The 26,763-nt window shown below is 37.5% G+C and overlaps 2 protein-coding genes across 6 annotated transcripts in view; both read right to left on the bottom strand.

Moving 5' to 3' along the window:
• Nucleotides 1-80: 80 nt before the first annotated feature.
• LOC108910830 (glycerol kinase) lies at nucleotides 81-2,828 on the bottom strand. The gene is made up of 4 exons (XM_018715574.1): nucleotides 1,713-2,828; nucleotides 1,313-1,629; nucleotides 1,125-1,260; nucleotides 81-1,068 (listed from the first exon to the last, which is right to left on the bottom strand). Exons 1-4 carry the CDS (start codon nucleotides 2,517-2,519, stop codon nucleotides 799-801), a joined length of 1,530 nt encoding a protein of 509 aa, XP_018571090.1. The 5' UTR covers nucleotides 2,520-2,828; the 3' UTR covers nucleotides 81-798.
• A 2,555-nt stretch (nucleotides 2,829-5,383) lies between these two features.
• Nucleotides 5,384-26,763, bottom strand: part of LOC108910829 (serine/threonine-protein phosphatase 4 regulatory subunit 1) — a 115,325-nt gene continuing 93,945 nt past the window's right edge. For 3 of the 5 annotated variants that reach the window (XM_018715570.2, XM_018715569.2, XM_018715571.2), the window contains 8 exons: nucleotides 15,502-15,800; nucleotides 11,960-12,130; nucleotides 10,979-11,265; nucleotides 10,206-10,917; nucleotides 7,350-7,464; nucleotides 6,490-7,100; nucleotides 6,161-6,431; nucleotides 5,384-5,922 (listed from right to left, as the gene is read on the bottom strand). In XM_018715570.2, coding sequence (XP_018571086.1) covers nucleotides 5,813-5,922; nucleotides 6,161-6,431; nucleotides 6,490-7,100; nucleotides 7,350-7,464; nucleotides 10,206-10,917; nucleotides 10,979-11,265; nucleotides 11,960-12,130; nucleotides 15,502-15,800 — 2,576 coding nt within the window. In that variant the 3' untranslated portion in view covers nucleotides 5,384-5,812. Of the gene's footprint in view, nucleotides 5,923-6,160; nucleotides 6,432-6,489; nucleotides 7,101-7,349; nucleotides 7,465-10,205; nucleotides 10,918-10,978; nucleotides 11,266-11,959; nucleotides 12,131-15,501; nucleotides 15,801-16,050; nucleotides 16,198-26,763 lie in introns of those variants that run through there. The other 2 variants (XM_018715573.2, XM_018715572.2) reach the window with 2 other exon arrangements.

Here is a 26,763-nt window from a genome sequence, read left to right on the forward strand (position 1 = left end):
TTTTTATGATTTATTACGACACTTGCAGAGAAAACAGGTTTGCTTATAATAAATTAGATATCGGCAGGGACAAAAATATTAAAAAAAAAAACATACTTTTATTCTCATTAATATACGTATAGTATTTTACTACATTTGTTATTACAGACAATTAAACTCTGATATAACTCATAAAGATTAAAAATAAATGCTTAGCAGTTTAATAAAATTTCTATTACATGATAAAAATATATGGCCTATCGCAGCAAATAAGTATATAATCCTGCAATAATTACCAGTGCCGCGTGCAAGCGATGTCAGTATAGATCTTTATGCAGGACAAGAGCGTCCGTCTAACTGTTGACATAACCCTCGTCCAGGGACGTTGGTCGGCGCCGTCAGATCTAATGACGAGTACCTCCAAAAGAGACAATACGTGTAAACTGTTATAATAAGATAATAAAAGTAATAAACGTTATAAGCAATAATAATGATAAATGTGTAATTTGTTAGATCTGAGGGCATCGATCGCCTGCAAACATCATAAAATCATTGTCTTTGTCTCCAGCCAGAAGCACCAATATAAAATCTGAATTGTTGGAAAATACGTACACATGTAATAAAAAATGTTATCAATTTATAACGCAAAAAGCTTATTAAATATACCAAGTATTTTTTTGAACCACTTACAAGACTGAACCTATTTTGATTGTACTAAACTTTTACCAATTAGGCCTTGATAATATTTTACTCTGAACAACAAAATATATGAACGTGTTAAAGGATCCTACACAATTTTTTTAGATAAACCAACAGCAATTATATGACCCAGCCCATAGACCGCTCCACCGCCATCTTCCACTTGGAATAAGCAACATCTCTTTCGTCGTCGCTTATTTTTGGGGACCACCTTATCGCCGGTATATCCAGCGACGGGCTGTCCAAATCCCAGTGACCGACCGCGGCCCCCGCTACCATCGCCGCCCCTAATGCCGTACTCTCGGCCATCATCGGTCTTATTACCGTGACGCCTGCCAAGTCTGCCTGGAGTTGCATCAGTAAAGAGTTCGCCGTCATTCCACCGTCTACCTAATTTATCAAAATTTTATTCTAGAGTCCTTTTATGTACCATGGGTGTCAATTACCTGTAAATTCGTTAAATGTGATCCATAATCTTTATTCATCGCCTCCAAAATATCCCTAACTTGGAAACAAACGGCTTCTAGGGTGGCTCTAACGATATGGCAAGCCTCGGTGTCCACCGAAATGCCCACAATTACCCTACGATAAAAAAAATTGTTTTCTTCTTTATTAGCGAGTGATATATACGCACCCCCTAGCTTCTTGTTGCCAGTAAGGCGCGTAGAGGCCACTAAATGCCGGTACAAAGTATACTTCCCCGCCCTCGATTCGTGTGGCTTTTTCAGAAATTTCCTGCGCCTCCCCGAAACTCGGTAAGACTGTTAGATTGTCCCTCAACCAGTTCAACGCAGCCCCGGCAATAGCAACGGATCCCTCTAAGGCGTACACGGCAGGAACTTTGGGGCCAAGCTTATATGCAACTGTGGTGATAAGACCTTTCGTGCTGTGAACTTTTATGTTGCCGGTATTGTAGAGAAGGAAACAACCCGTTCCATAGGTAGCTTTCGCCTAAAAAGTGATAAACAAACAAGTAAATAAATCGTGTCAACTAATAGAGTAAATATTAGGTCTGTCCTTGTTGTGCTAAATACCTGTCCTCTATTAAGACACTGCTGACCGACTAAGGCGGATTGTTGATCACCAAGACACCCAGCTAGCGGGACGCCTCTCAGTGAGCCTTCAGCAATACATCCATACACTTCCGAGCTTGATTTAATAGTCGGTAAAACGGAACTCGGAACACCAAAGAAATTTATTAATACGGGGTCCCACTTCAAGGTTTCAATATTCATCAGCATAGTTCTCGAAGCATTCGACACATCGGTGATATGGATGCCACCGTTTTTCCCACCAGTCAAATTCCATATTAACCAGGAATCGACAGTTCCAAATAAGCAATTTCCTGCTGCCATAGTTTTTTTGACTTTGGGGATGTTCTCTTGAAGCCATTTCAGTTTAACAGCACTGAAATATGGTGATAAAGGCAAACCGCACAGAGGCTTCAAGTAATTTTTATTTCTAGATTTGTTTGGGACCCCGTCGAGGAGCTGATCGACAGTCGAAGAGGTCCTCACATCCAGCCACACGATAGAGTTGTATAAAGGTTCCCCAGTCGTTTTGTCCCAAACTATCGTGGATTCCCTCTGGTTCGTAACACCTACTGCCACAATATCGTTCACACTACCCCCTGACGCTATAAGTTTGTCGATGGCACTCTCAATACAGATGTTGACAACTTTCAGTATCTCCATTGGGTCTTGTTCTACCCATCCTTCCTGGGGGTAAATCTGTGACAGTTCCTGCTGGTGCGAAGCTACCACGTTAATAGTTCCTGCCTCAAATAAAATAAACCTCGCACTCGAAGTGCCCTCGTCGATCGCACCTACCAGGGGCCCCATTTCACCACTTTCAGATTTGTTCTCTCGGAGAAAATATTCCCACTATTTTCCGCTTCTACCGATAAACACGTAATTACTAGAAACGTAATCCAACATTTTGACCTTCGGAGTGTTTATTAATGTTATCAAGTTAATGCTCTAAATAAAACTTGCGTTAACGCAGTCGGAACGACTCGATTAATCGTGTTAATCGCCTTTGTTGTTTAATTAATAATTCCCTATTATTCTGCATCCTTATCTGTTATCTAATTCGGTTTAAAAATTAAAACAAATATTAACAAATTGCCACCAATCAAGAAATATACGGATTGACTTTGATATATACATAAAAGTAAATAAATAAGAGGATTTATTGGATAGGACGGACGGAGCATGCATTCACTGAGGCCATCTCACGTTGGTGCAGCAAAACATTGTCTTTTATAGCAATTGTTTAACAGAAATCTGCAACCACAGATCGAATCTGTATTTCCAATCTTTCAATCAGCAGAAATAGAATGCGTTGACTGAAATATTTCAATCAACGTAGAATGTTTGAGTTTGAGGTTATAGATCTTCAGGACTTCAGGTAGGCTGCCGCGTTTTATGCATTAACAAATATGTTTTGTTTTAGATTAATATAATAAGGGATTTATTGAATAAATCGTTTGAACTGCCTTACTGTTTTTTATTCGTTTTTTTTTATGCAAAATGAGTTTACCTGGTAGAACTAAACGTCAATGTTGCGCTCCAAATTGCAAAACCATTTCTTACTATATGAATATCTGTAATACGTTCTACAATTACTGTGGATAGAATCAGTTCGAAAATTTTGTAAATCAAAATTTACTCCAACAAACATCATTATTTTTGTGAAGACCATTTTGAGTAAAAAATGTTTAAAAAACAGTAACGAGCTGCCGAACTTCAATTTCGGATGATTTTTCACCTCCACATTTTAAAAAACCGAAATTGTTATTTGCTATAAGTGTAGTATATTACATCGTACTGATGAAAACCAATTACTTCGAAACAAATGTATATAATAATTTTTTTCAAGTCACTGTGCAATGCGTTTTACATAAAGGCAGGTAAATAATTCTTTCAGATTCTTTAAAATTTGCAGTTTCGAAGCTCTGGCTAATTGGTACGTCCAAAGCCATATCACTAGTCACACACACACACACAAAATTTGCAGTTTTTAATGGTTTCTTTAGAAAATAATAATTACAAGAAGCTTCCTGTACATTTTTTTGACACTTAAATATTTTCGAATTCATAACAAAATGAATTTGTATATTTGTCACACATTTAAGTATCACTGCTTTAACTTTTCATTTAACCTAGTGATAATTAAAGTTTTTCATAAGTAATGGGTCATGGAACAGCTGTTAATGATTCACGTTAATTTCAATGATTAACTTAAACTATTAATTTGTTTTGTGATCTATTATGAAACACATATTTTTTATGTATTTTGTTACATTTAAATTTACCGCCATTATGGTGCAGCGACATCTATTCGATAGTAGAATTATGGTTACTCTAATTGTGTTTTCCAATGCAGTTTCCTTAATTATTTTATGGTCTGTGGTTTCCGAGTGTGTCGTTTGCTGCACCAGCTACAGACTGCTGCCGACAGAATAACACCCTCTTATTTAGTTACTAATATGGATATATAACGTTTCTATGATCATAGACTTCGACTTTAATCAATATTTTTTAGTCTCTGGCATCGATCTTAGTCTCTGGATATTTTTTGTCTTCCATGACCTCAGAGCATATTCTACATGGAGGAAGCAAGCTTACGGCGACAGTGCAGACGCGTGACAGAGAGAGAAAGAGATAGTTGGGTATTATATTTCTCTCTCACGCAGGCATGTGACTGGCTAAATTGGATTTAAACGAAATTAAGAGAGCGAGAGAGTGTACCCAAACTATTGCCATTTCTCTCTGCAGCGTCTACACACTCTTTGACACACGGTGCTTCCTCCATGTAGTATATGCTCTACACACGTCGGATGCAGAAATTTCTTTTTTTTTCCTGTCACGATATCCGCGAATACCACGGACGGTTGGGATGAAGAGTGGTCTATGGGTGAAGTAAAACATATTCCAAGTCGCATAACTTAGCCGCTAGGGGGCGCTATTTTAAATGTCCGATTTCTTAACCTCATAATGAAATACATCAAATATTAAACCAATTTTCAAAATTTCGATTAGGAACTTCAAAGATGGTGTAGGTACCATGTGATTTTTTAAGGGACGAAATACGTAAAGTCAAACATCTAGTAAGTACCGTAGGATTTTGGTAGTATTTGCTTTAAATTTATGTAATTTTAGAGGCTACTTCAAATTGGGAGACATAACTAGCATGTCAAGTAGTAGAGCTACGAATAAGTGTAATTAGTTGATAAAAAAAACAATTTACAGCGTTCCCAATTTGTTCTCTTTAGGGGCATTTAATGTGCCCCGAATATATCATTGGCCTGTACTTCAATTTGAATAGAGATAATAGGCTCAGTGCACATTGAGGGCAAAAGTGGAAATAAATTGAACAGTCTAGCAATGCAAATAAATCATTGCTTGTCAAGGGATCCAGTGCAATACGGTTTTAAGGGGTTTAGAAATTGAATAATTTCTTTATGCATTATGACGGGATTAGTTCACGTCTGGCACCCACGTTCCTACAAAAATTCCTTTATTCTCGAACTATTTATTATAAATGTAATTCACTATAAGTCCAATTTTTTATATTTCAACCAATTCAATTTTATTTCTGGTGACAACTTGTTCATCTATTTTTTTTTATTAAGACATATTCATTTTTCCTGTATTTCAGTACTTAACGCGTAAATTCAGTAAAAAAAAAAACAATTATAAAATTGCACAAATATTTTAATTCATTTTAAACTTTAATACATATATTACAACTTAAACGGTACAATAAAAATTACAACAAATTTCACAAAATCTTTCAAGCCACTTCAAAAAGAAAAAAAAACAAAAACTGCTAAAACAATTTCAATAAAATCAATAAAAGAGGAATAAAATTTAGGAATCATAACAGTATTTGGTAACCCAGCCGCATTTCTCAAAAATAAAGCAGTAGATTTTATAACTTTCTAAAAAAATATAATATCGGAAAAAAAAGTAATTGTCAGCGCGACGCGATAACTTTGAGACTTACAACTACTTCGCGCGTTAAGTAACGGTTCCATCACTGCCACGTCTTTGAACGAAACGCGGCCGAGCCTGGTAATGTGAACAGGAATATAAACAAACAAGTTTCCAATAGTCGGGGCGGGGGTAGACTAATCCACTTCGGCAGACTGCCGCACGTCTCTGTCTTTGTCCGCTTGCAATCTCCTGAGCACCTTCTCCAACCCTTCGTACTGTTCGTTCCGCGGATCGGAGAAGTAGTCTGAAAACGAAACACACCATTATTATCCGTCACGGGTAGAGACGCACGTCTCTCGTTCAAGTGTAACGTCATAGTCTGCCTTATACAAAGATGTCTTCATCGTGTGTCGCATTGTATGTTCTAATCATTTAAAATTTTTTACTTTTGTGACTAAAAACTTCGGATTTTACGACGCCCATAAAAAAAAGGGAACGAAATCAGATAACGGCTACCTGCAATCGTTTATACCAAAACTTACCGTTGGTGATGATCTGTTTGGCCAGACACCTCGCCACCACCAGCCTCACGTTGGCGACCGGGTCCCAGCTCAGGTCGTTGAGGTGAGGCAGCAAATCGGAAGCGAACTGTTCGGGCGGCAGCGCCTGCTCCTTGAGGAGTTCCGAGCACAACAGAGCGAAAGTCTGCCTCCTCTTCCATTGTTTGGAATGAGCGAAACGTTCGGCCAACGTAACTAAAAGATTCGTCATCAACGCGTGTTCCGTCGAAGTGTACTTGATGATTTCGGTTATCTGTAACGGAACGTCAGTACATCTCACGATCCATCGTTAAAAAATAAAAATAACTCACCAACGACAAAGCCACCTGCCGCACGGCCGCCACCTTGTCGCACAGCAGATCCCTGGCGATGACCCCGATGTGCTTGGCAGTGTCGGCGGGCTTGAACAGCGTCACGGCTAACAGCAGCTGCTTCGCCAGCTCCTGCCTGAACCGCCAGTTGGACTCGTTGTCGGTCTGAAGGAACTCGGCCAGCCTCGGGAGGTACACGTTCCTCTTTGCCGGACTGATCAGTCTCAGGAAGTGGGCCAGGTGTCTCAGCACGCCTATCCTGACCTCGTCCAGGTCCTTTATGAAGCCGTCAAAGAGCGGCGTCAGGTTGTTCGTCGCTATTTCCGGGCCCAGGATCAAGGCGAGCTCGTGAAGGGAACTGGCGACCGTCCTCCTGACTTTATACTGCATGTCGCCAGCCAAGCAGTCGACGGTGTTCTTCAGCAGGTGCCAATTGTTGCTTCCCAAGGTTAGGGCGACGGCCGGCAAGGAGAAAGCGCAGTGGTATGTCACTTCATTGTCGATGTTTATGGCCTGATTGGGGTCGGTCATCGATATGAAATGGTCGATCAGGAGCTGGGGCACGATGTCCTGATCCGGCTCTCTGCGGACGACTACATCTATTTTTGTACCTAAAAACGTCCGTTATGCCGATCTTTACTCAGTAAATCACCCGTTTCCGGTATATTTTAAAGTTATACGCTTGTTTGTAACAAATCAAACGTTGAAGTGTATCGCGGTACACCCCAACAAAAAACCTGTTACAAGTTGGTGTAGCGAGGTAACGATTAAATTAAAAGACCATCAAAGCGGTCTCCAAACCCTGAAGCCTCGCAAATAAATTTTTTTTTTAATTTACAAAAGTCCATCGGCATACTTACTGCTACAAGTGTTGCTGAAATCTTCGAGTGACATGGTAGAGTCGTCATTGAACGTCTTTGTGTCTTCGAGGGAATCACTGAGATTGATAGTAAAGTATAAGTCTTCCAGGTGCGACTAAAATAAATAACGCAACATATTCAGTACATGCTGTGGCGAGAATACAAGTTGAAAAATAAGTGAACGACTAAATCAGTTAGACGTTATGATGTGCTTCATGTATGTGTCAGAAGACCGTCGTCTAATATCATCATTTGGAATAAATTCGGCGATTATTTACTACGGCGGAAAACACTTAAATCCCAAATTTCTCCCACCCCAATCCCCTTTGTTTCGAAGTTTCCAGTGTAGGTTCTTATTGATTCTTAATAAAAAAAAACTTAAACCGATAAGATATTAGATCGAGTTAGATTTTTCTGTTGTATATGAAACGTACGAAAAAGACCTGAATCGTAAAAATTACCTTTAAACTGTTATTTTCTCGAAAACTAGATTGAACCAAACAAAAATAACTTTGGATTCGTGTTTGGCACCTTCGAAAATATGGAGATGGGAAAAATATTCTGAGGATTTGATACATTACTGAAATTTTTTGACAAAATTTTAAAACATAATAAAATTTTCAAAAACCAATACAGCGAGAAAAGGGGCTGTTTTATGCTTAAATATTACAGCAAATTTCATGTATTACCTTTTGAAAAATACTTAGTAAATGAAAACCCAAGTGATTTCCCCAGCAAAGTAGTGAAAATTTTTTTTTAAATAAAAACTGCAAAAAAATTACATTTTTTTCCGTTTTTTTTTATAACATCTCGAAAAATAGTGATGGCATCGTCTTTCTATAGGACTTTTGTAGAGAATAAAAAACCTATAAAATGGTTTTTGTGCGACCCCATCGGTTCATTTTTTACAGAGAAAATCGGGAAAAACCTCTAAAATAAACCTTTTTTCAAAAATTCATAACTGTCAAATTTGAAACTGGAAAAACAATCTTGAGAAAATGATAATATGTAGTTTGCGCAAGCCGGTTTCTGTCTGATGCATAGTTTTTGCACAATTGCATTATAAACAAATTAGGGACTTTTTTCGCATAGCGTGGCGATTTATCAAAAATGGTCCGATATAAATTCTGAAAACGGCATCTGAAAGTAGACGACAAAATCTCCAATTTGTATATCTGGGATTTTCACCTGGGTGATGGCAAATATATTAAAAATGTCCTTGAAAGTCACGGGAAACGATCGAAAGTACGCTCAGTAGTGGGAGAAGCAGCGAGCAGAGGACATTTTTAATAATTTCCCATCACCCAGGCAAAAATCCCAGATATATAAATTGGAGATTTTGTCGTCTGCTTTCACATGCCGTTTTCAGTATTTATATCAGATGATTTTTGATAAATCGCCAGGCTGTGCAAAAAAAAGACCCTAATTTGTTTATTTTGTGCAATTGTGCAAAAATTATGCATCGAACAGAAACCATCTTGCACACGATTAAACTACATATTATTATCCGTCATTTTCCTCAAGATTGTTTTTCCAGCTTAAAAATTGACTTACAAATTTTTGAAAAAGATCTATTTTAGAGGTTTTTCCGGATTTTCTCTTTAAAAAACGAACCGATGGGGTCGTACGAAAAACCATTTTATAGGTTTTTTTATTCTCTACAAAAGTTCTATAAAGAGTAAGACGATTCCATCTTTATTTTCCGTAATATTATAAAAAAACCGTCATTTTTTTGCAGTTTTTGTTTAAAAAAAAATTGTTCACGTCTTTGCTGGGGAAATCACTTGGGTTTTCATTTACTAAGTATTTTTCAAAAAACCTCTATTGGTTGACCTAATATTCAACAACTCGTGTACGGAAGTTTTGACGTTATCAAAACTGAATAAAACGAGAAATTTTTACACTTTGTAAATTAATTAGAATTTTTATAATCGCAGTATTAGATAATACGTACGAATGAAATAATTCCCGAATACCTTTAATTTTTTCAAGTCTCACCTTAATTTAAATTTAATTATAAATTTCATACTAAAATCGCGATCTTCTTTTTTTAATTCACTTACCGATTCAAAAACAATTCAGCCTATTCCAGACTTACAAATGCCAAATTTTACAATTTTAATCATTTCACAAAATCCAACAAACACCTCAAGCCACATGGCTGCTTGAACTGAGTGCAAAACTTAAAATGGCCGATCAGATTTGAAACAGGAAATGGCCGCCATGACATAGTTCTAAAGATCTGCCACAAGAGGGCGCCAGTTCTGGCGGGAAAATTTAAATTCTGATTTTTTTATTTTGAACAAACACATCAACTCTGACTGCCAAGTTAGTATGAACGTCTTTCACGGAATGAAACTGATGAATACTTACATTTACGTGTGGAAAATGACAAAAACAAAAGGGAAAACTACAAACTACTATAAAAATGTACTTACAGCTACCAAAAATTATGGGTTGACTCGGTACTACTGAATGTGCAAGTAAGAAATAAAAAAAGGAGTTATAAAAAAAGCAGAAAAAATGACGGTGAAATTTATGATCAAGAGAAAGATAGTTTTAATGTTTCCAAAAATGTTTTAAGCAAGTCACCGGAAATTAAAAAAATACTGTAATAAGTTTTGTGTGGAACATACGTACGTAGCCTTAAAAATAAAATACATACAGATTTTTTTAAACTTTTAAAAAATCGGTCCACAAACAATACAAAAAAATATTTTTATGGAAGTTCTAGTAAAAATTCAACATTTCTTTTTTTTTGACACCGAAAACAGAAATTTTATCGGACACGAAACTGTTAAGGCCACGCACGCGTCGGCAAAATAAATATAAAAAGAGAAATCCAACGTTACTTACCCCCACATCGCCAAAACAATTATCCGACATGGGTGACCGGTCGCCTGCAATAATACTGGGGTCTAAGGGCATATCGGGACTCGTGTACCAATAATTATACGAATTAAATAAACGCAAATCATCATCTTCTCTAGCATCATTCTCACTACGAACGAAATTTACCTTTTTGCCATCGCCATCCTCGACGGGCTCTCTAATTTCGACGCTACTCGTACCGTTCCCGTCTATACGATTCGATAAAGGTTCGCTAATATCACTATCCCCGCTACGTTTCTCGCTTCCGTCTAAGCTAACATCGCTCAATCCATCTTTCAATTCACTATTAATTATTTCAGCTAGGTTATCACATTGGGGTTTGTCGTTTATCACATGCGCGCCGCTCGCTCCCTCCGTCCTCCTGCCCTTACTCTTCCATTCTCCTATGACGCCCTGCTCCACCTCCACCGTCCTGCAGCTGAGGACGGTATTCTTGACGGTCTCCACGACCTCCTTCAGGAACTCGTCCAATTCGTTGACTATCGTGTCTTTATCGTCCTTGCTCGGAGGGACGGCGTCCTCGGCAACCGGGTCCTCCGAGACGCCGATCTTCTCCTTCGGAACCGTAAACGTTTCCGCCTTCTCCTTCTCGCCGCAACTGAAACCCATCAGAGATTTCAGGTCTACGTCGCAGGTCCTATCCATCTTCCACTTGTTCATGATCGAAGAGTTCATGCTAAACAACGAATTATACATTTTTTTTTTTTAAATGTATGTGACTTTCCCCGAGTACTTACTGTAATTCGCTGCCGTCCCCGCTGACTAATATCAAGTCCCCGCCTTTGTTATATCCGACGTTCGTTATGGAGGGATCGGCAAAGGTAGATATAAAGGGGCCCAGGGTCTGGAAGGCCGACATCCTGACCCAGCGACAGTCGTCTTGCAGGAGCTTGGCGAAAACAGGGGCCAGCATCTGCTTCCTCGCCGCTGGCGGACAGGCGCAGGACACGTACATGATGACCTCGGCGCAAGCCTTCCGTACGCCCCAGATGTCGTCCTCGCAGAGGGTGATGTAACAGGGCAACTGAAAATTGGACGTTATCAACAGTCCCATTTCAAATAATTTGGAAAGTGTTAAAAACGCAGAGTATTACCATAAAATCTTGGTTTGTATTTGTTTTGAGTAAATATACAGGGCAGTCCAGGAAAAAGTGCCAAAATTCTAACCAATTAGATTTTTTTTTTTGGAAACTTCAATGTTTCAGGTTATAAAAATTTTAATTTTTTTTTACTCGACTGGAGCATAAATCCGGACACTAGGTCCGGTTGATATTTGTAAAAGCAAACATTTTTTTTAAGATAGTGAATAATTCCATAAAAAATTCAGTTTTTCAATCCATGAGCAGCGAAATTATAGTTTTTCAAAAAAATTATTATACAGGATGTCCCGTTTATACTTCAAAAATAGTAGGGTTACTTCGTTTTTACCATTAATGTTGCCTTTCTGAGATACGAGATGTTGAAGTTGTTACATTGAAGATTTTTCTCAATTATCTTTAAATCGGCTAAAGATAGTCGACGTTATTCACGTACAAATTTGGATATTTTCATTTTTAACCGATCTAAAGATAACCCTCTTCAAAGGTAAAAATTTCAACGCCCTGTATCGCAGAAACGCAAAACGCACTAATGAGAAAAGCGTTATATGAACCACTCCGACCAAACGGGGGCTTTCAAAGTCCCGGGATGCCTTGTATATTTTTTATTTTTGCACTAACCAGTATTTTCTCGAAAGCGTCCTTCCCCACCACCGTACAGAACTCCCCGAAACGTGCGGCGCAGACTTTCCTTATGTAGAACATGTGACTGGCGCACAATTCCGAGAACCTTTTCAGAAATACCCTTTCGGTGACGTCGCGTCCTAATAACGGCGCCAGTTTGCTCATCAGCTGCAAAACGATAGGGGAAAGCCGTTAGTAGTTGTTATCGTGGTATCGGGTAAAGAATTTTGGTATTATGGCAAAAATTTTTTTGTTTCAATATATATTTTTATCTCATGGTATACATGTTGAGAATTAAACAAAAATTTGTAGCGTTTATTTGTTTAGAAGTCTGTAAAAGATGCAGGAACGGTAAATTAGGTTTTTACAAGCGATTTGCAATCGGAAGTGTCTATAATTTTTAGTGATTTTATATTAACAGTAGTAGAACATAAAGAGTGACCACAAAAAAGCCATTTTTCCACCTGTTTCCTAAAAATTTTCTAAAAATATCCAAATACTCGTCATGAAAAATGAAAATGAGCGTCACTCTAAGTTCTTCGAAAATCACCCTTTCTTAGGGGTTGAAAAGACAAAAAAAGTGAACAAATTGAGAATCATCAATAGTTGTAAAACCTCAAATATTTCTATGTTGTTAACAAAATAATATTATGAACGTGAAAATATCTAATTTCGTATTTGATACGGTCTTGTCCGGATTGAAAATCAACCCATAATATCCCTAAAGGGGTGAAATCATCCCCTAAACGCGTAAAAATGCAAAAAATATAATAAAAGTGACAATTTTTTTTCTTTTATACGTGATAATTGAACCGTTAATAACCCAGAATCACTAGATCCGAAGGAAAATACCCCTACATGAGGGTAAAACCACCCCTAAGTTCAACCATCGGCTTCAAAGTACATAAAATAATTATAATGCATGAAAAAAATAATGTTTCGAAATACATTCAACAGAATAATTTATACACAAGTATATACCCCTTTAGGGATATTAAGGGTTGATTTTCAATCCGGACAAGACCGTATCAAATACGAAATTAGATATTTTCACGATCATAATATTATTTTGATGACATAGAAATATTTGGGGTTTTACAACTGTTGATGATTCTTAATTTGTTCACTTTTTTTTGTCTTTTTAACCCCTAAATAAGGGTGATTTTCGAAAAACTGAAATTGATGCTCATTTTCATTTTCCATGAGTTTTTGGATATTTTTAGAATATTTTTAGGATTTTTCCTGTCGCCTTTGTCAAAGTCTCAAAAACAGGCAGATTTTGCGGTCACTCTTTTTAAAACTTTTAACAATTTGTAGCAGGTATTTTTTGATTTTTCTCTATGACAAATATTTTTTTATAATGCACAAATAACACGTAAAATGCAAAGAAAATTATTTCATTTCCTTATTTTCCACATGCACTTTTTCAAAGGTTGGAGGCCTGCATTACCATAGAAGGAGACCATTTTCAGCAACTGTTGTGATTTTTATTTATTTGTTTAGTTTTGAAATAATTTTTATATCATGTTGCCACTTTCAAGTTTTCCATCACAAAAAGAGCCATTTATCTTGAAAACGATTCACGTTACAGCTTTTGATGAATATTCATGTAAATTGGCCATTTAAAATAGGCTTTCAAAATGACATGTTTCACAGAGGCGTAAAAATTAGGAGCAAAAGAACTTCACGCAATCCTAAAATCTATGCCACTGACATATGAATAAAAATTGAATTAGAGCTCAAAAGTATCAATTTAATGGTAATATATGTAAAAAATTTGTTTTGGATTTCAAGCGGATTCCGATAAATCGTCAAAAAACTGGACACAAAATTCTTTTTTATGACACCCAATATCTTGAAAATGAGGCGTTTATCGTGTACTTACAGCCGTTTCAATTTGCGCTACGAATTATGATACACCCTGTATATAACTTTTTCGTATCAAGAATTTTTTCTAAAAATAAAAATTTTAGAGGTTTCACATCTATTCTAGCGGATTTTAACCCTATACTTGGCAGAAACTATTTTTAACACTCGGCAAATGATGAGAAAATAGAAAATATATGATATGTCACTATTCAATGTAGATAAATGAGACAAGGAAATTCACATTTGACTTTTGTCGATTCGAGCAAGTTTTGATACTGAAAAAAAGGTTTTTTGAAATGTAAGCTGTGAAATTTTTTTATAGTGACTATTGTGTCGTGAAAAATTATCAACTTTCTCAGTACGAGATATTTTCCTTTAGGCAAAACTAGATTTATAAAACAATTGATTTTTTGGCTGTTATTAATTTTTTTTTGTGACCCAATCAAATAAAAAAAGAGTAATAGAAACATATTCCGGGGCTGATTTTGCAAGCATTTTGGCATCCACGAAAAAAAACCACGTGAGAAATTTATTTTCCAATTAATTCCAAGGAAACAGATTTCCAAAATCATAGAATAGAAATATTTATATTTTTTAATTAACTTGTAACTGCAGTCTGGAATAACTTTTACGTACCATAATAAAAAAATATATAATTTTATAAATTATACACGTTCGCTAATAAATTTTGCCATAATATAAAATGCCACAGTTCAAAACCAAATTTTCATCTAAAAATATATACCTCGACGTCCCTCGCTGACTACCCTGCGCTCTCACGCTCATCAAAGCTGGCTGTGATATGAATAAAATAACATTTCACATCCAGTTGATGAGGGCGAACGCACAGAAATTCCACAGGATGAAGCCTGGACATCCTAAAAAAAAAAAAAAAAATAACGGGAGAAAGGCACTCCTTCGTCGACGACAATGTGAATGTTGCATCGCTCATCAAAGCTGGCTGTGATACGAGTTGAACATCCGTTTCACAACCACTTGACGAGCGGCACCGCATCTAGACTGCACCTTGACGTATCGGAGAGGTACTTGCATCCTGCGGCGGTGGCTGCGTCCACGGCACAACTCGTCAAAATGGCTGTGATACCCGTAAGGTAAAAGGTCCCACAGCCAAGTTGACGCGCTACGACGTGAACCTATCGATGGACACAGAATTTCGTCTCGGCAACTTTCTTCATTGATGGTTCGGCCCACAACCTAGCTCATCAAAGTGGCTGTGATATCTTATTCAAACGAAAGAATTCACAACCAAGTTGATGAATAGGTCAAAGGCGCAGCTTGAGGGGGATCCCGTTGCGGCGTTTCGGATGTAGTTGGCCTTGAGTTCAACGTTGCTCATCAAAGCTGGCTGTGATAGAAAAGTGGAATCTAAAACTGCCAACTCTGATGGGTAACGGCAAACCTTTGTTCGTACCGCTAGTAAAAATAATCCACATGGTGACAACGGCAATAGCTCCATGAAAGACAAGGTAGTGAGACAACGAAGAAGTTGAACATCTCACTACCCATGTCTTTCAAGAAGTCACCGCCACAACTCGTAATGGAAAGTTTTATCAATCAATATACTAAATCCAAAGTTTCAATCCAAGTTATTATTTCGAAATACTACACAGTATTCGTTATATCTGAGCTTGTAATTCGCAGACACTTACCGTGACAGCTCCTGTATTAATATCGGCTATGGACTCCACTTTAGAGAGTGCCAAGATAGAAGGGCATACTCGTATCTCGGCTTGCTGTTTCGTTATATAATCTTCTTCGATTAAACGAATGAGTGTGGCATGGGCTGCCCTATCGACAGCAGTGTCGGTAGATCCTAAGTTTCGGACCACCAACGGTATGAGGTATTCACTAACAACATCCTGCAGCGCACTTACTCTAGTTGAGCATTCCATGGCTTGTGCCGCAATGTGTGGAATTTGTTCCAGTAAGTCGGCACGGAGCATCAAGTCTGCAAGAAAGAAATGATAATGAAATATAGTATCGCATTAAAAACAATTTAAAATAAAACAATAATGCGATTAATTTCTGTTTACAATAAACCTATCGAGGTTAACGATGTTTTTATAACCTTCTAAAAGGCAATAAGAAAAAAAAGCGGCAAACGTAGAAGCACGCGGTTTTGCCCACCATTTTGATTTGAGCCCAAAATATTCTTGCAGGTTAACCGGAAACGCTTCATAAAAATTTACGCAACATACCGAGAAAATCACATTATAAAACACTGCACCACTTCCCCGGGACACCAATTAACATTTAATCACTGGTTATAAATAAAATCGACGCATTTTTTCTTTAATTCCAAAGGAAAATAATAAGAGGAAACACGAAGCGTTCCCACAGCCATGCTGAATCCACTTACTTAGTGGCATCGCCGCGAGAGGCACTTCGGTCGCGGCGGCAAGTAGAGATCGTTGAACGCTCTGTAGTACGCGCGCTTCATACCCATACCGTTTCATTCAACTTCGCGCAGCACCGCCCAATGTCTGGAGCGTCCTACAACAGTTTGCCGCTGCGTATCTCAAACTGAAAATATTACGTTCTTTTAATTCTGGTTAGGTAGCGAGTAGAGGAGGCCCAGGGCCAATCGACAATAAATATAAACTTTTTAATTCGATTCCGAGTATTAGATTATATTTTTATACATTGCGCCGCATTACAACTAGATAAAAATTATTTTTATTATAATTATTACACGTCACGCAAAACATTTTGTATTATGGGAATTTTAAAAACGGGTTCGTACCGAAAAGTCTAACGCGAAAGTACCTCCGCAAGGGGCTAATGCCTTTTCTGGCATCGGAATGGGCGATCAATAGGGAAGCGACCTCCGTTTTCCCAATGCTCCTACGCTTCACATGCTTCCGGCCCTTTACCAGATTAAAGCGCACCTTGACACATTTTCCGATTTGCAGTGATCTTTGCCGTGTCACAGGAAAGGATAAAAGCGGAGACATGCCACAAAGAACGTGCAATTCGCGCGCTAATTCATACTATTATCAACGTGTTTCGGAAAAAGGCGTTGCCACTCGTCTATTTTTGATGCGAACGGCGTTGCCGCCATTCAAAAACACAAAATGCGATTCCGACCTGCGGTCAGAACGATATAAGTGTGGCGGCTCACAAATGCGGTGGGAAATTTTGCAAATTAGGGAATTCCTAGAACGGAAATCCGAGAAATATCAAAGAACGTTCGTCCGGAACCCCGAGAAAAAAATCTTTGAGGTCTGTTTGTTTTTTTCGAACGACCCGACCTCTCCGGCTAGATGGCACCTTTGAAAGAGTCTTCTCTCTCTCGGTGGACAGATCCAGCCGGCCGACGAATAACAAACAATACAACAACGCGGTTCCAAGGACACCCGAACACTTGCCGACCTTAAAATGATTCTACAAGACATAATTTTCTAGCTGGGCGAATAATTAAGAAATAAAATACATCGATTTGCTTTTTGCCAACGTAAAGTATTTACCTTTAATGTTCAATTAAAGGTTTATTCTCTATTTTATTAATTTTTGGGCGTAATTAACAGTAAGGATGAGTTTTGTGACGCGCGTAACATAAATATACTAATAACGATTTTTTATCGTCCTAAAATTGATAACAAAAGGGAGGAAATGATCGAGTATGTAATATAGAAAATATACAAAAAGTATATCCGGTCCGGTCGCCATCTAACGGCCAATGACGAAAACGAGATTCGACTAGAGGGCGCTTTAAACGGGAAGCGCAAGAAATTTTGTTATCGTAAACAAATACGCGCAATAATTTATAGTAAACGAGACCATTCTCCCCGTACGACGCGTCCAAGAGAGCAATAAACAACGCCGCAGTTTGGCACAGATGTTCGCGAAGATAAGAATGTGAGCGCGGCCTATTTCTGGATGCAATTAACGCGCGAGGGCTAAAATCGAGTGATGACTCGATGGCGCCGAATGCGACACGTCGAGAGCAATGGGACATACAACCCCGTATTTTTTTTTTAGTTCAATACATCGCCAAGAATTAAAACGGAGAAGAAATTAAAGCTCGTGACCTTGAAAAGGGCGCCACAATCACCTCGTGATCGACAGTTCTAAATAAAGTTTGTACTTTGAAGAACAGTACTACAATTGCGTTTATTACATTCACCCGACAATTATAGTTTTATTTTTGGATTCAACTCTATCTAGTAGGTGCACAAGTGAAGCAAAACATAACAACAAACTTCATAACCTTGTGACCTAAACAAAGCCTTGGATAATTGTTCGTAGTTAATTGTTCGTGTTGTAGTTCGCGATAATTGTAGTATTCGCCGCTAGGTGGCGTCGAGAATGGCTAATAACCTTAAAACCAAAGACAGCTCTCTTAAAAAACATCAATTCAGAAAAAAACATAAATCTACCAACTTGAGATGTTATCAAGTTATTAATTTTAATCAAGATAATGGGTAATTATCAGTCGGGCACATATCTGAGAACAGGAAAAGAAACGTCGCGTTACGGTAGCAGGAAATGCAGCAGAAATTCCCACCGGATAAGGTGAGAGCCGATTCCGATAACGGAAACGGAACCGATTCTAAAATAAAAACGGTTTAATATGCGCTTCTGTCACAACGGAACGGAACCTTTCGACCTTTTTGGCCACAGTATAAGAGAGAGGCACATACCACAATAAGCCGTGGCATAGAAGTGGATTACAAGATAAAATCCGTCACCCCTGCCTGAAGCTACATGTGGCAACAGAACTACTTTCGGGGGCTGCATCACCTGGATTGAAATGTGGGACGAGATGATATATTTTTAGTGAACCCCTGGTAACTTTTCAACAACTCGGCACATTCCAATGCAAGAAGGGATGGGATGCCTACGAGCAATTGTCTTGAAAGGAAAAGCGAATAGTAACTACAAGGAAAAATTTGACTAAGACACGAAAGGAAACGCCTATGCTGGAAACTGACACATCGAGAAACATAATCATTCAGCACTGATCTTTTTTTTTTGTACAAAATAAACAAGGCAGAAATGGGTATTTTTAATGAAAATGTTTACGCATTTTTTCTGCAAAAAATAGATGGCGCTTTTAAGGCGGATCGCACGCCACTCTGTCGAATTCGCTCTTTAGACGGGCCGAATTGAATCCGTCCTTCCGCTTTTCGCCTGCCGATGGCACGACCGTCAACTTCTGCTCCCGCGGACACCGTAAAGACCCCGAAATGGAACGCCTCCGCCTTACAGAGGGGTGTCTGGGCTATATTTATACGTGCATTCGCGGCCGTCTGAGTGCGTGTTCGCGGGGGGGCCCCGTCCACGTGCTACGCTTCCGGCCTGCCCTGCACCGGAAGTTCATCGCGCCCCAGAATAGAACGCCGGCCTGCCGGGTAATCCAAGACGGAACGCATCCCGTTTCTTCTGCCACCGACAGAGCCGGACTCGCCCCGGCGAGCGGATGCGAGCGGGATCGACCTCAAATTCGAACAAGTCGATTTATTACCCTCGAGATTATGTCCCTTATTAACCCTTGGAAGTTGTGGAAATAACCACACGACAACGACAAACACTGGAACAAATTGGTGTAAGGATTTTCATAACATCGGCAAATAACAGCTTATTACGATCAACTACTTTCAAATGTCGTAAATGAAAATGAGAAATAATAAAGGCCCAAGGTGTGAGCCCTGAGGGACTCCCGAAGTTGCAAAGTAGTTGTATGATACAAACACATTATATGGAACAAATTCCACTCTATTATTCAGGTATGATTTAAATAGAGATAACGCTTTGCTTTTAGTGCCAAATTCGACAAGTTTGTTCAAAATATGACGTTTTTTCTACAAAAAAAAATAAAAATAAATGCGTTTATCTAATTTATACAATTTTTTATTTTCTGATGAACACAAATCCCACGAAAATGTGGAATATCTACGCCAATGGTATTTCTTTAACTTCCTTTGGCTGCAGGGTATATAAAATTTCGAACAAAAATTTCCTATATATCTTTTTCGTGAAACGAATATGTAGTTTTAGTTATTTTAAATTAAAAAAAATTACTTCAATTATATTTGGAATTAAATGCTGTTCCAATTTCCAAATCATCCAAATTTAAATTTTTAATTATCTGGGGACAATACAAACAATTTTTAAGGGCCTTACGTACCAAATGAAAATAGTATATTTTATTTGCGCTTTCCCATAAAAAAAAGAATATGAAAATCATCTCGGGGACACAAATATTTGCAGTTTAATCATGACTAATACGGGACATAATTAATCGATAATAAATGCTACGACGCTCAGTCATATTAAAAAAATTCCGTGATTCATCCTTACCGACGCGTTTTCCCTGAATGATTGCAGGGCTTTTTCGTAGGAGAGAAAAAAAAATGACTGGGCCCTACTATTTTATTATGACTGAATATAAATTTAGTTCAAGGAAATACTGAGTCATCCAATTTTGTTCGCGAAAAATTTGAAACGTCAGCGACAAATTTTGAATACAAGTTTGTGAGTAATGAATAATAATAACCGTGTAGGCAAATTAAATTTTTACTCCTTAATAGTTTAATAGAATGTTTGTAGGCGTTTAATCAGTTTTTGCAGAAAACATTTTAGTTTTTTTCATAATTATTTGGCTTGCTCCTATCCAGGGGTTGTTGTTTTCATGTTGTATGGGCAGATTTTGTTGTTAACGTAAATAAATTATAATTCACAGAAATATGCCGATGTATATAGTAAAAATTTGTTACTAAATTAACCATTTTTATTTATCACAAATTTATTTTCTGTCTACAAGCTTGACTCGGAAGCCAACAGGTAAAAAAAAAACACGTGAAGGGAACTTTGTGACACCCTGTACGCGATCCAGGTACAGCTTCACACCATCCGTTCTCCACACGTAACCCGTATCATAACAAAACGCTTGTTTTGTCTGCAGGGGTTTATTTTATTTCCGACCAAAATCGTTAGGGTTCGACAAACTCTAGTTTTCGTCTCAAGGTGTATAAATAATATACCTGGAATAGACTAAGGAGCGGGTACCGGAACGTTTTCATTGGCTAAAAATACACGCCGGTTGACTTTTTGGAACGGAAAGCATTTTTTTACTCGCAGCCGAGGGCCCCCCTCGTGAAAGCCGCCGAATGCGAGGACGGGCACGTCGACACGTTAATAAAAAATAAAGGAGAGCGAAATGCAACGGAACCAGTTTTGGAACACTGCTCCAGGATAACTAGATGGGGCAGTGATTTTTATAGAAATTTTACTAAAAATTGTAAATTTTTTATGGATTCATAAAGTATACGGCATAGTGTTATGTATGCGGCTGAATTTCGTTGATACAGCGCTGAATTTCCTTTTTTAAGGCGTGGGTGGTCGTGGGCTTGTTGGCATAAAGCTTAGATCTCAAAAAAACTCCAAAGAAAAAAATCGTATAATCTGGGCGGCCAATTCTGATCATCAAAACGGGAAATTACACGACCAGGAAATGACTCGTGCAGTAAATGAATTGTTTCTCGGGCTGTAGGTCTCCAGTCCAAAATTCGCACTAAACAGACATGTTTTTGTTTCTCAACAATCACGCGCAGGTTTTCTGAACCCCAAATCCGACAATCTTGTCGATTATCGAAGCCATCAAGATGAAGATGATTTTGTTCGAAAAATCAACATCCACTTGTGCCACAAAAAATGTCTTTGACTCAATTGAACTGTGTAAGCATGAAGATGCAAATGTTTAGTGAGAATACACTGCAACGACCTTCTCCAAATGTCTATTTTTTGACCACGGTGTGGAATTGATTTTTCTTCTATTCTCAGCAACACTCTCTCGAACTGCTTCAATGTTCCGTGTTGAAGGAAGTGTTTAAAATCACCAATTGATCCAGTCTCCCTGAATTTTTCAATTAATCTCTTCACAATTGATGAAAACTGCAGCTGCCAAACCATTATTTTCAAAATATTGTTCAACAATGAGAACGCGTTGTTCCTTTTTTTTTATAATCCTGAACTGTCAGCTGTCTTTTTTCTTCGTTGGCAACAGTGTTGGCTTTCACCCCCCCCCCCCAGATTTCCGTAATTATCTACACTACATTCAACTGCTCTGTTAAATGAAACAATCACTGCCCACTAGACACATCGCAAGCGCTGAATTATTTATATCCATATTTTATATTCAACACATGCTACTAACAAACAATGAAAAACGATAAGTTTTAATCCAAATTTTCAACATCAACATTTCCTGCTTACAGTATATATTTCTTTATTGTTACATTAAGAGAACGACTATCCAAGCTTAATCTACTTCGTCTAACGCTTGGGTTACGCCATTTTTAATACAGTATATCGACAATCGACATAGTCGAGCAAAATGATCGCTGAAGAATAATTACGCTTCCGCTGTGACATCACCTTGACCGCCCTAGTCATAGTCATAGTCCGAGGCCTACTGGATGGTTCTACAATAATTTTAATATTGAAAATCCTCAGAATTTTTTCTCTTTTTCAGCGTTTACAGTGTTTTATGAATGAAATATTACCTAATTCTTGCATACAGTGTTGACAAGAGAAGAACCGAATGAACATTTTGTTTTTTCGAGTTAATTGCCAAAGATCTTCAAGAATTTCGAAATTGCCGTTACAGAGGAAGGAGATGCCGCCCGGGCGTCGCCGGGACTTTCAGTCGTTTGCATGGCCAACGCGATACGAGCCTGATTTGCCATTCGCAGGCACCAACGCAACAGGGCGACGTCAGCAACTGGAAAAATTCCTCACTTCGATAAAACTGTCACGTACGGCGGGCGTATGCCGGCAATTATAAATTTTCGAAACGGGCGGCCGGACTTTATTAAATATACAGCTGTTCGCAATTCAAGCGTCTACACCGCACCTATGATTTGACTGACGTGCTAAATCCGAATCTGAAGTCCGTTTAGCTCAACCACCCCAAAATTTCGAGTAATCGACTACAGTGAGGAACAAGGAGAAAGATTCCATCAAGATATAAGTGCAATGGGGAATCGATACCAAGGAAGGTGGGATGTCGACGTGATGGCAGATAGGATTGGACACTAAAGAAGGAAAGAATAGACAGAAGAGAAAGAGTTATTATTCCAAGAGAAAAGAGTTCGCTACAAAAAAAGAAAGGTGTAAGAGCAACATCAAAGAAAGTCTGGTTCAAGTCAGTGGAATTTATTTGGAAGTAATTCATATCCATGACATTTATTCAAGATTTTTTGAGAGTCACGATTTCCATTTTCTTTGCAATATTTCGCGATTTTTGCAAAGTTTTTGGGTAATGAGGCTCAACAGACATTAGATTCAAATTCGAATCGATCCAATCTAGAATACCTCTTTATACATTTTCTCACTCTCGAATGATTTTTTGCCATTTTCAGCAATTAGCTGGCGTGGATCGGAACTCACTAAGGTCCGTTTTGCACTTTTTTTTTCAAAATTCGAATAAAAAAAATGACGTCATCATTTTTTTTTTCACGAACACCCATTTTTTATAACGACTAAAATTATCAATTTTTTATTAACATTTTTTGTATAGAAATTTTTTCTCTATCTCTTCTTAAAAAATTACAATAACAAATATTATACAAAAATAACGAGCGTTCAAATAAAAACGTGGTCAAGTTGGTTCTGAAAATTTGGACGTAGGGCGTAGCGTATAACAAATGAACTTAAACGTCATCTGTCAAAGCGCTGTATCGTCGCTTTGTTATTGAAACTGACAGCTGCTATACAGCTCGTTGAGAAATGAGGTTAAGTTGGTCGCTGTAAGGCTACGCCCTACGTCCAATGTGTCGGAGCCAACTTCGACCAAGTTTTTATTTGAACGCTCGTTATATCCTATTGTATTGGAATTAGTCACGACTTGATCAACATTGCTGTGAAAACAGTGGCTAAAACTGATGCCACAAGTCTGTTTACATATTAGTTTCTGTCAAACGCTATTTTTTGCATGATAAGTAAGTGTATGCTGAAAATAAAAAAATGTTCACAAATAATGAAAAAGTTGAAATGATTTTAATATAGGGTGAATGTTAAAAAAATGCCAGCTGTAACTTATATCATGAGAGATATCCAGAGCGCCAAGCTGTTAATCCAAAAATATTTGCGTGCTAACAAAAATGCATTTTCATCAAGAAAAGGGAAATTCAAAATCAGTGTATAACGACAATTACCGTAGCTAGGGTATTACAATATTTTGAGGAAAATCCTAGAAATTCTATATGACAGACCACTATTGCATTAAATTTAAAAAGTGCAAATAATTTTGAGCTCCATTAGTTACCATGAGTACCATGACTATAGGCTAAATAACTTGTAGCATTTATCTGATGTACATGCCGACAAAATACTTAATTATGTAGCCCAAATAATGCTTAATTTGGAAATAGATAATACACTCTTACAACACATTCTTTGGACCGATGAGAGTCGTTTTATAAATAATGGCAAGTCAAATAAAAGAAACGAACGTTACTGGGCCAATTGAAAATCCACACTATGTTAATCCCATTCAAAATCAGGGTCATTATGGAATAAATGTTTGGTGTGGTATTTAATTGGCCCACACTTTTATGAATAGCTATTTAGTTTCTGCAAGAGGAGCTTCCAGCACCGCTTGAAAATCTCCTAAATCAAAATCTCCAGACTTAACACCCCTAGACTATTTTTTATGGGGAATATTAAAAAATCAAGTAGATAAGACACCCACGAGAAGTTTGGAGCATTTAAAGCAAAAGATTCGACATGTTTGTGTGAAACTTTCAAGAGAAACGCTGTTTAAAGCTACAAGCGAACTTAGGAAAATATTGGATAAATGCTTACATTTAAAGTAATAATCATAAATTTATATTTTGTTTTGTGTTTTGTTATTAGTTATTGTTATATTTATTAGTTACAATTTAAATTGTTTAATATTTTCTATATTTCGTTGTCTTATTTAACCGTCATTATGTGTATTGTTCTATTTTTCTTCGCGGAGTGACCTTTTTTTAAGAAGAACAAAGCAACTAATATGTAAACAAATTTGTGACAGGAGTTACAGCGACTGTTTTTCACAGTAATGCTGATCAAGTCATGACTAGTTCCAATACAATAGAATACATTTTTGTATAATGTTTGTTACTGTAACTTTTTAAGGCGAGGTGATAGAAAAAAGATTTCAGCAAAAAAAATGTTCATAAAAATTAGATAACAGACTAACAAAAATTTTTTTGGAGCAGAAACTTGAATATACATTTCCGAAGGATTTAGGTGCGCTAAATCCGAATATGGCAGCAGAATTGCTCTATCACGTCAGGTTTTTGAGATATCCTACCCTAAAAGTGCAAAAATCACTGTTTTTCGTCATATTTGAGGTTATGTAGTAAGGCCATCTATTGTTTTTCAAAAAACTAATACATTGAATCTAAAAGTACAAGGCTCCCTCTTTAGAATGCCGTAGGGACACCCTATACATAAGAAGGACACTTGATCAGGGGCAACATTTTTTTTCCGAAATTACTATTATTCCTTCGGATATGACGTGAGACGTATCGGCGTAACTTTTGTACTGATAGCTCAAAACTCTTGCGTTTTCTGTCTTTCTTCTAAGGGACTAGGCACAGTTTGTTGTAACATTAAGCCAAAACTGTTAGGTCCGGTCCTGGGGCGGTTACGTCTGCGTCGAACTATGTAGACGCCTGACCCGAAACGCACTATATATAAGGCAGGCGATTTAAATATAGCCACCGTTGGAGTGTCGTGGATCGCGTCTAAAAGAGCGCGTTGGGAAAATTGTTGGCGGATGAATCATTTTCTAATGTCATGTGAAAGTTTAACTATTCGTAATATTTCCTGTTGTCGCAATAATTGTTATTGTTTCTGGGAAACGGGGCGACGCCGTGCGTAAGTGTATCTCGGAATCGTTGTTTTTTTTTTGTACATATATATCCGAAGAGATAAAGAATCTGCATACTGGTTATATTACGTTCTTCCGGTCTTATTACGCGAATTTCGTTGGCCGAAACACTAACGCTAGCAGAAACTTCATTGTAGTTTATAAAAAGGTTGCTGGACTTGCTTGGTCACGTGGCGTGGGCCTGATTTAAAGTAATAAAACGGTGGAATCACTGAAAAAGTAAATTCTGTTGCGACTGGAGTCAATCAAAATGTCGTCGTCGTAAAATCGTTCGGTCCAGACGGTATCTGTTTCAAAAAGTCCATATTTGGGTGAATCGATATCCACTGAGATTTTTGACTTTTTGGCTTCCAAATATCACTAAAAAAAAACCTGGCTTAACTTTTGGCGGCACAATATGTTAAAAAAATTCGAAAAATGTCATATTTTTCTTCCTATTTAATTATGTATCTTTTCAAGAGTTGATTTTAGGCAAAATTGGAAGAGGAAAAAATGTTTGTAATTAAATTTTTTACAAAACATGACTAGTTACAAATCGAATGAATCACGATTATTATTGTAAAAATCGAAAAAATCGCCAAAATTGCGGTTTAAAAACATTACTTTTTAAGGAATTTTTTTGGGGTCTTTAAATTGGGTACAGAACCTTTATACTTGGCTCAAGAAAACTTCATGTTATGTAGAATCATCACACCAAATTTCATCAAAATCGGTTAGATAGATTTTGCATAATAATTTTGCAATCCAGATTTTGAAAAATAAAATGCGAATTTTCAAAATTTTGCACAGCAAAAACCAAGGCCCTTAGATACTTGAAAATTTAATCACATATAGAAGGGCTCTCAAGCTTTCAAATGCTTTTTGAAAAGTTCGAATCCGTCAATTAGGAGAGCTCTGGCGCTTATTTAAACATTAGTCGAATTTTTGTACTTGTAAACAATTAGAATAACTTTGTGAATATTCAACCTAATCAAATTTTTTAAAATAGGTTTTAAAACTTCTTGGAAAGACGCTTCTTTAAAAAAAA

The sequence above is a fragment of the Anoplophora glabripennis genome, unplaced genomic scaffold, assembly GCF_000390285.2.
Source record: "Anoplophora glabripennis isolate ALB-LARVAE unplaced genomic scaffold, Agla_2.0 scaffold290, whole genome shotgun sequence".
Lineage (NCBI taxonomy): Eukaryota > Metazoa > Arthropoda > Insecta > Coleoptera > Cerambycidae > Anoplophora > Anoplophora glabripennis.

Coding starts and splice junctions, on each gene's coding strand:
- LOC108910830 (XM_018715574.1), bottom strand. CDS start 2,519: ATGGGGCCCCTGGTAGGTGCGATCGACGAGGGCACTTCGAGTGCGAGG. Junction 1,630..1,712: donor AGTGTCTTAATAGAGGACAG/GTATTTAGCACA, acceptor ATCACTTTTTAG/GCGAAAGCTACCTATGGAAC. Junction 1,069..1,124: donor CACATTTAACGAATTTACAG/GTAATTGACACC, acceptor TTGATAAATTAG/GTAGACGGTGGAATGACGGC.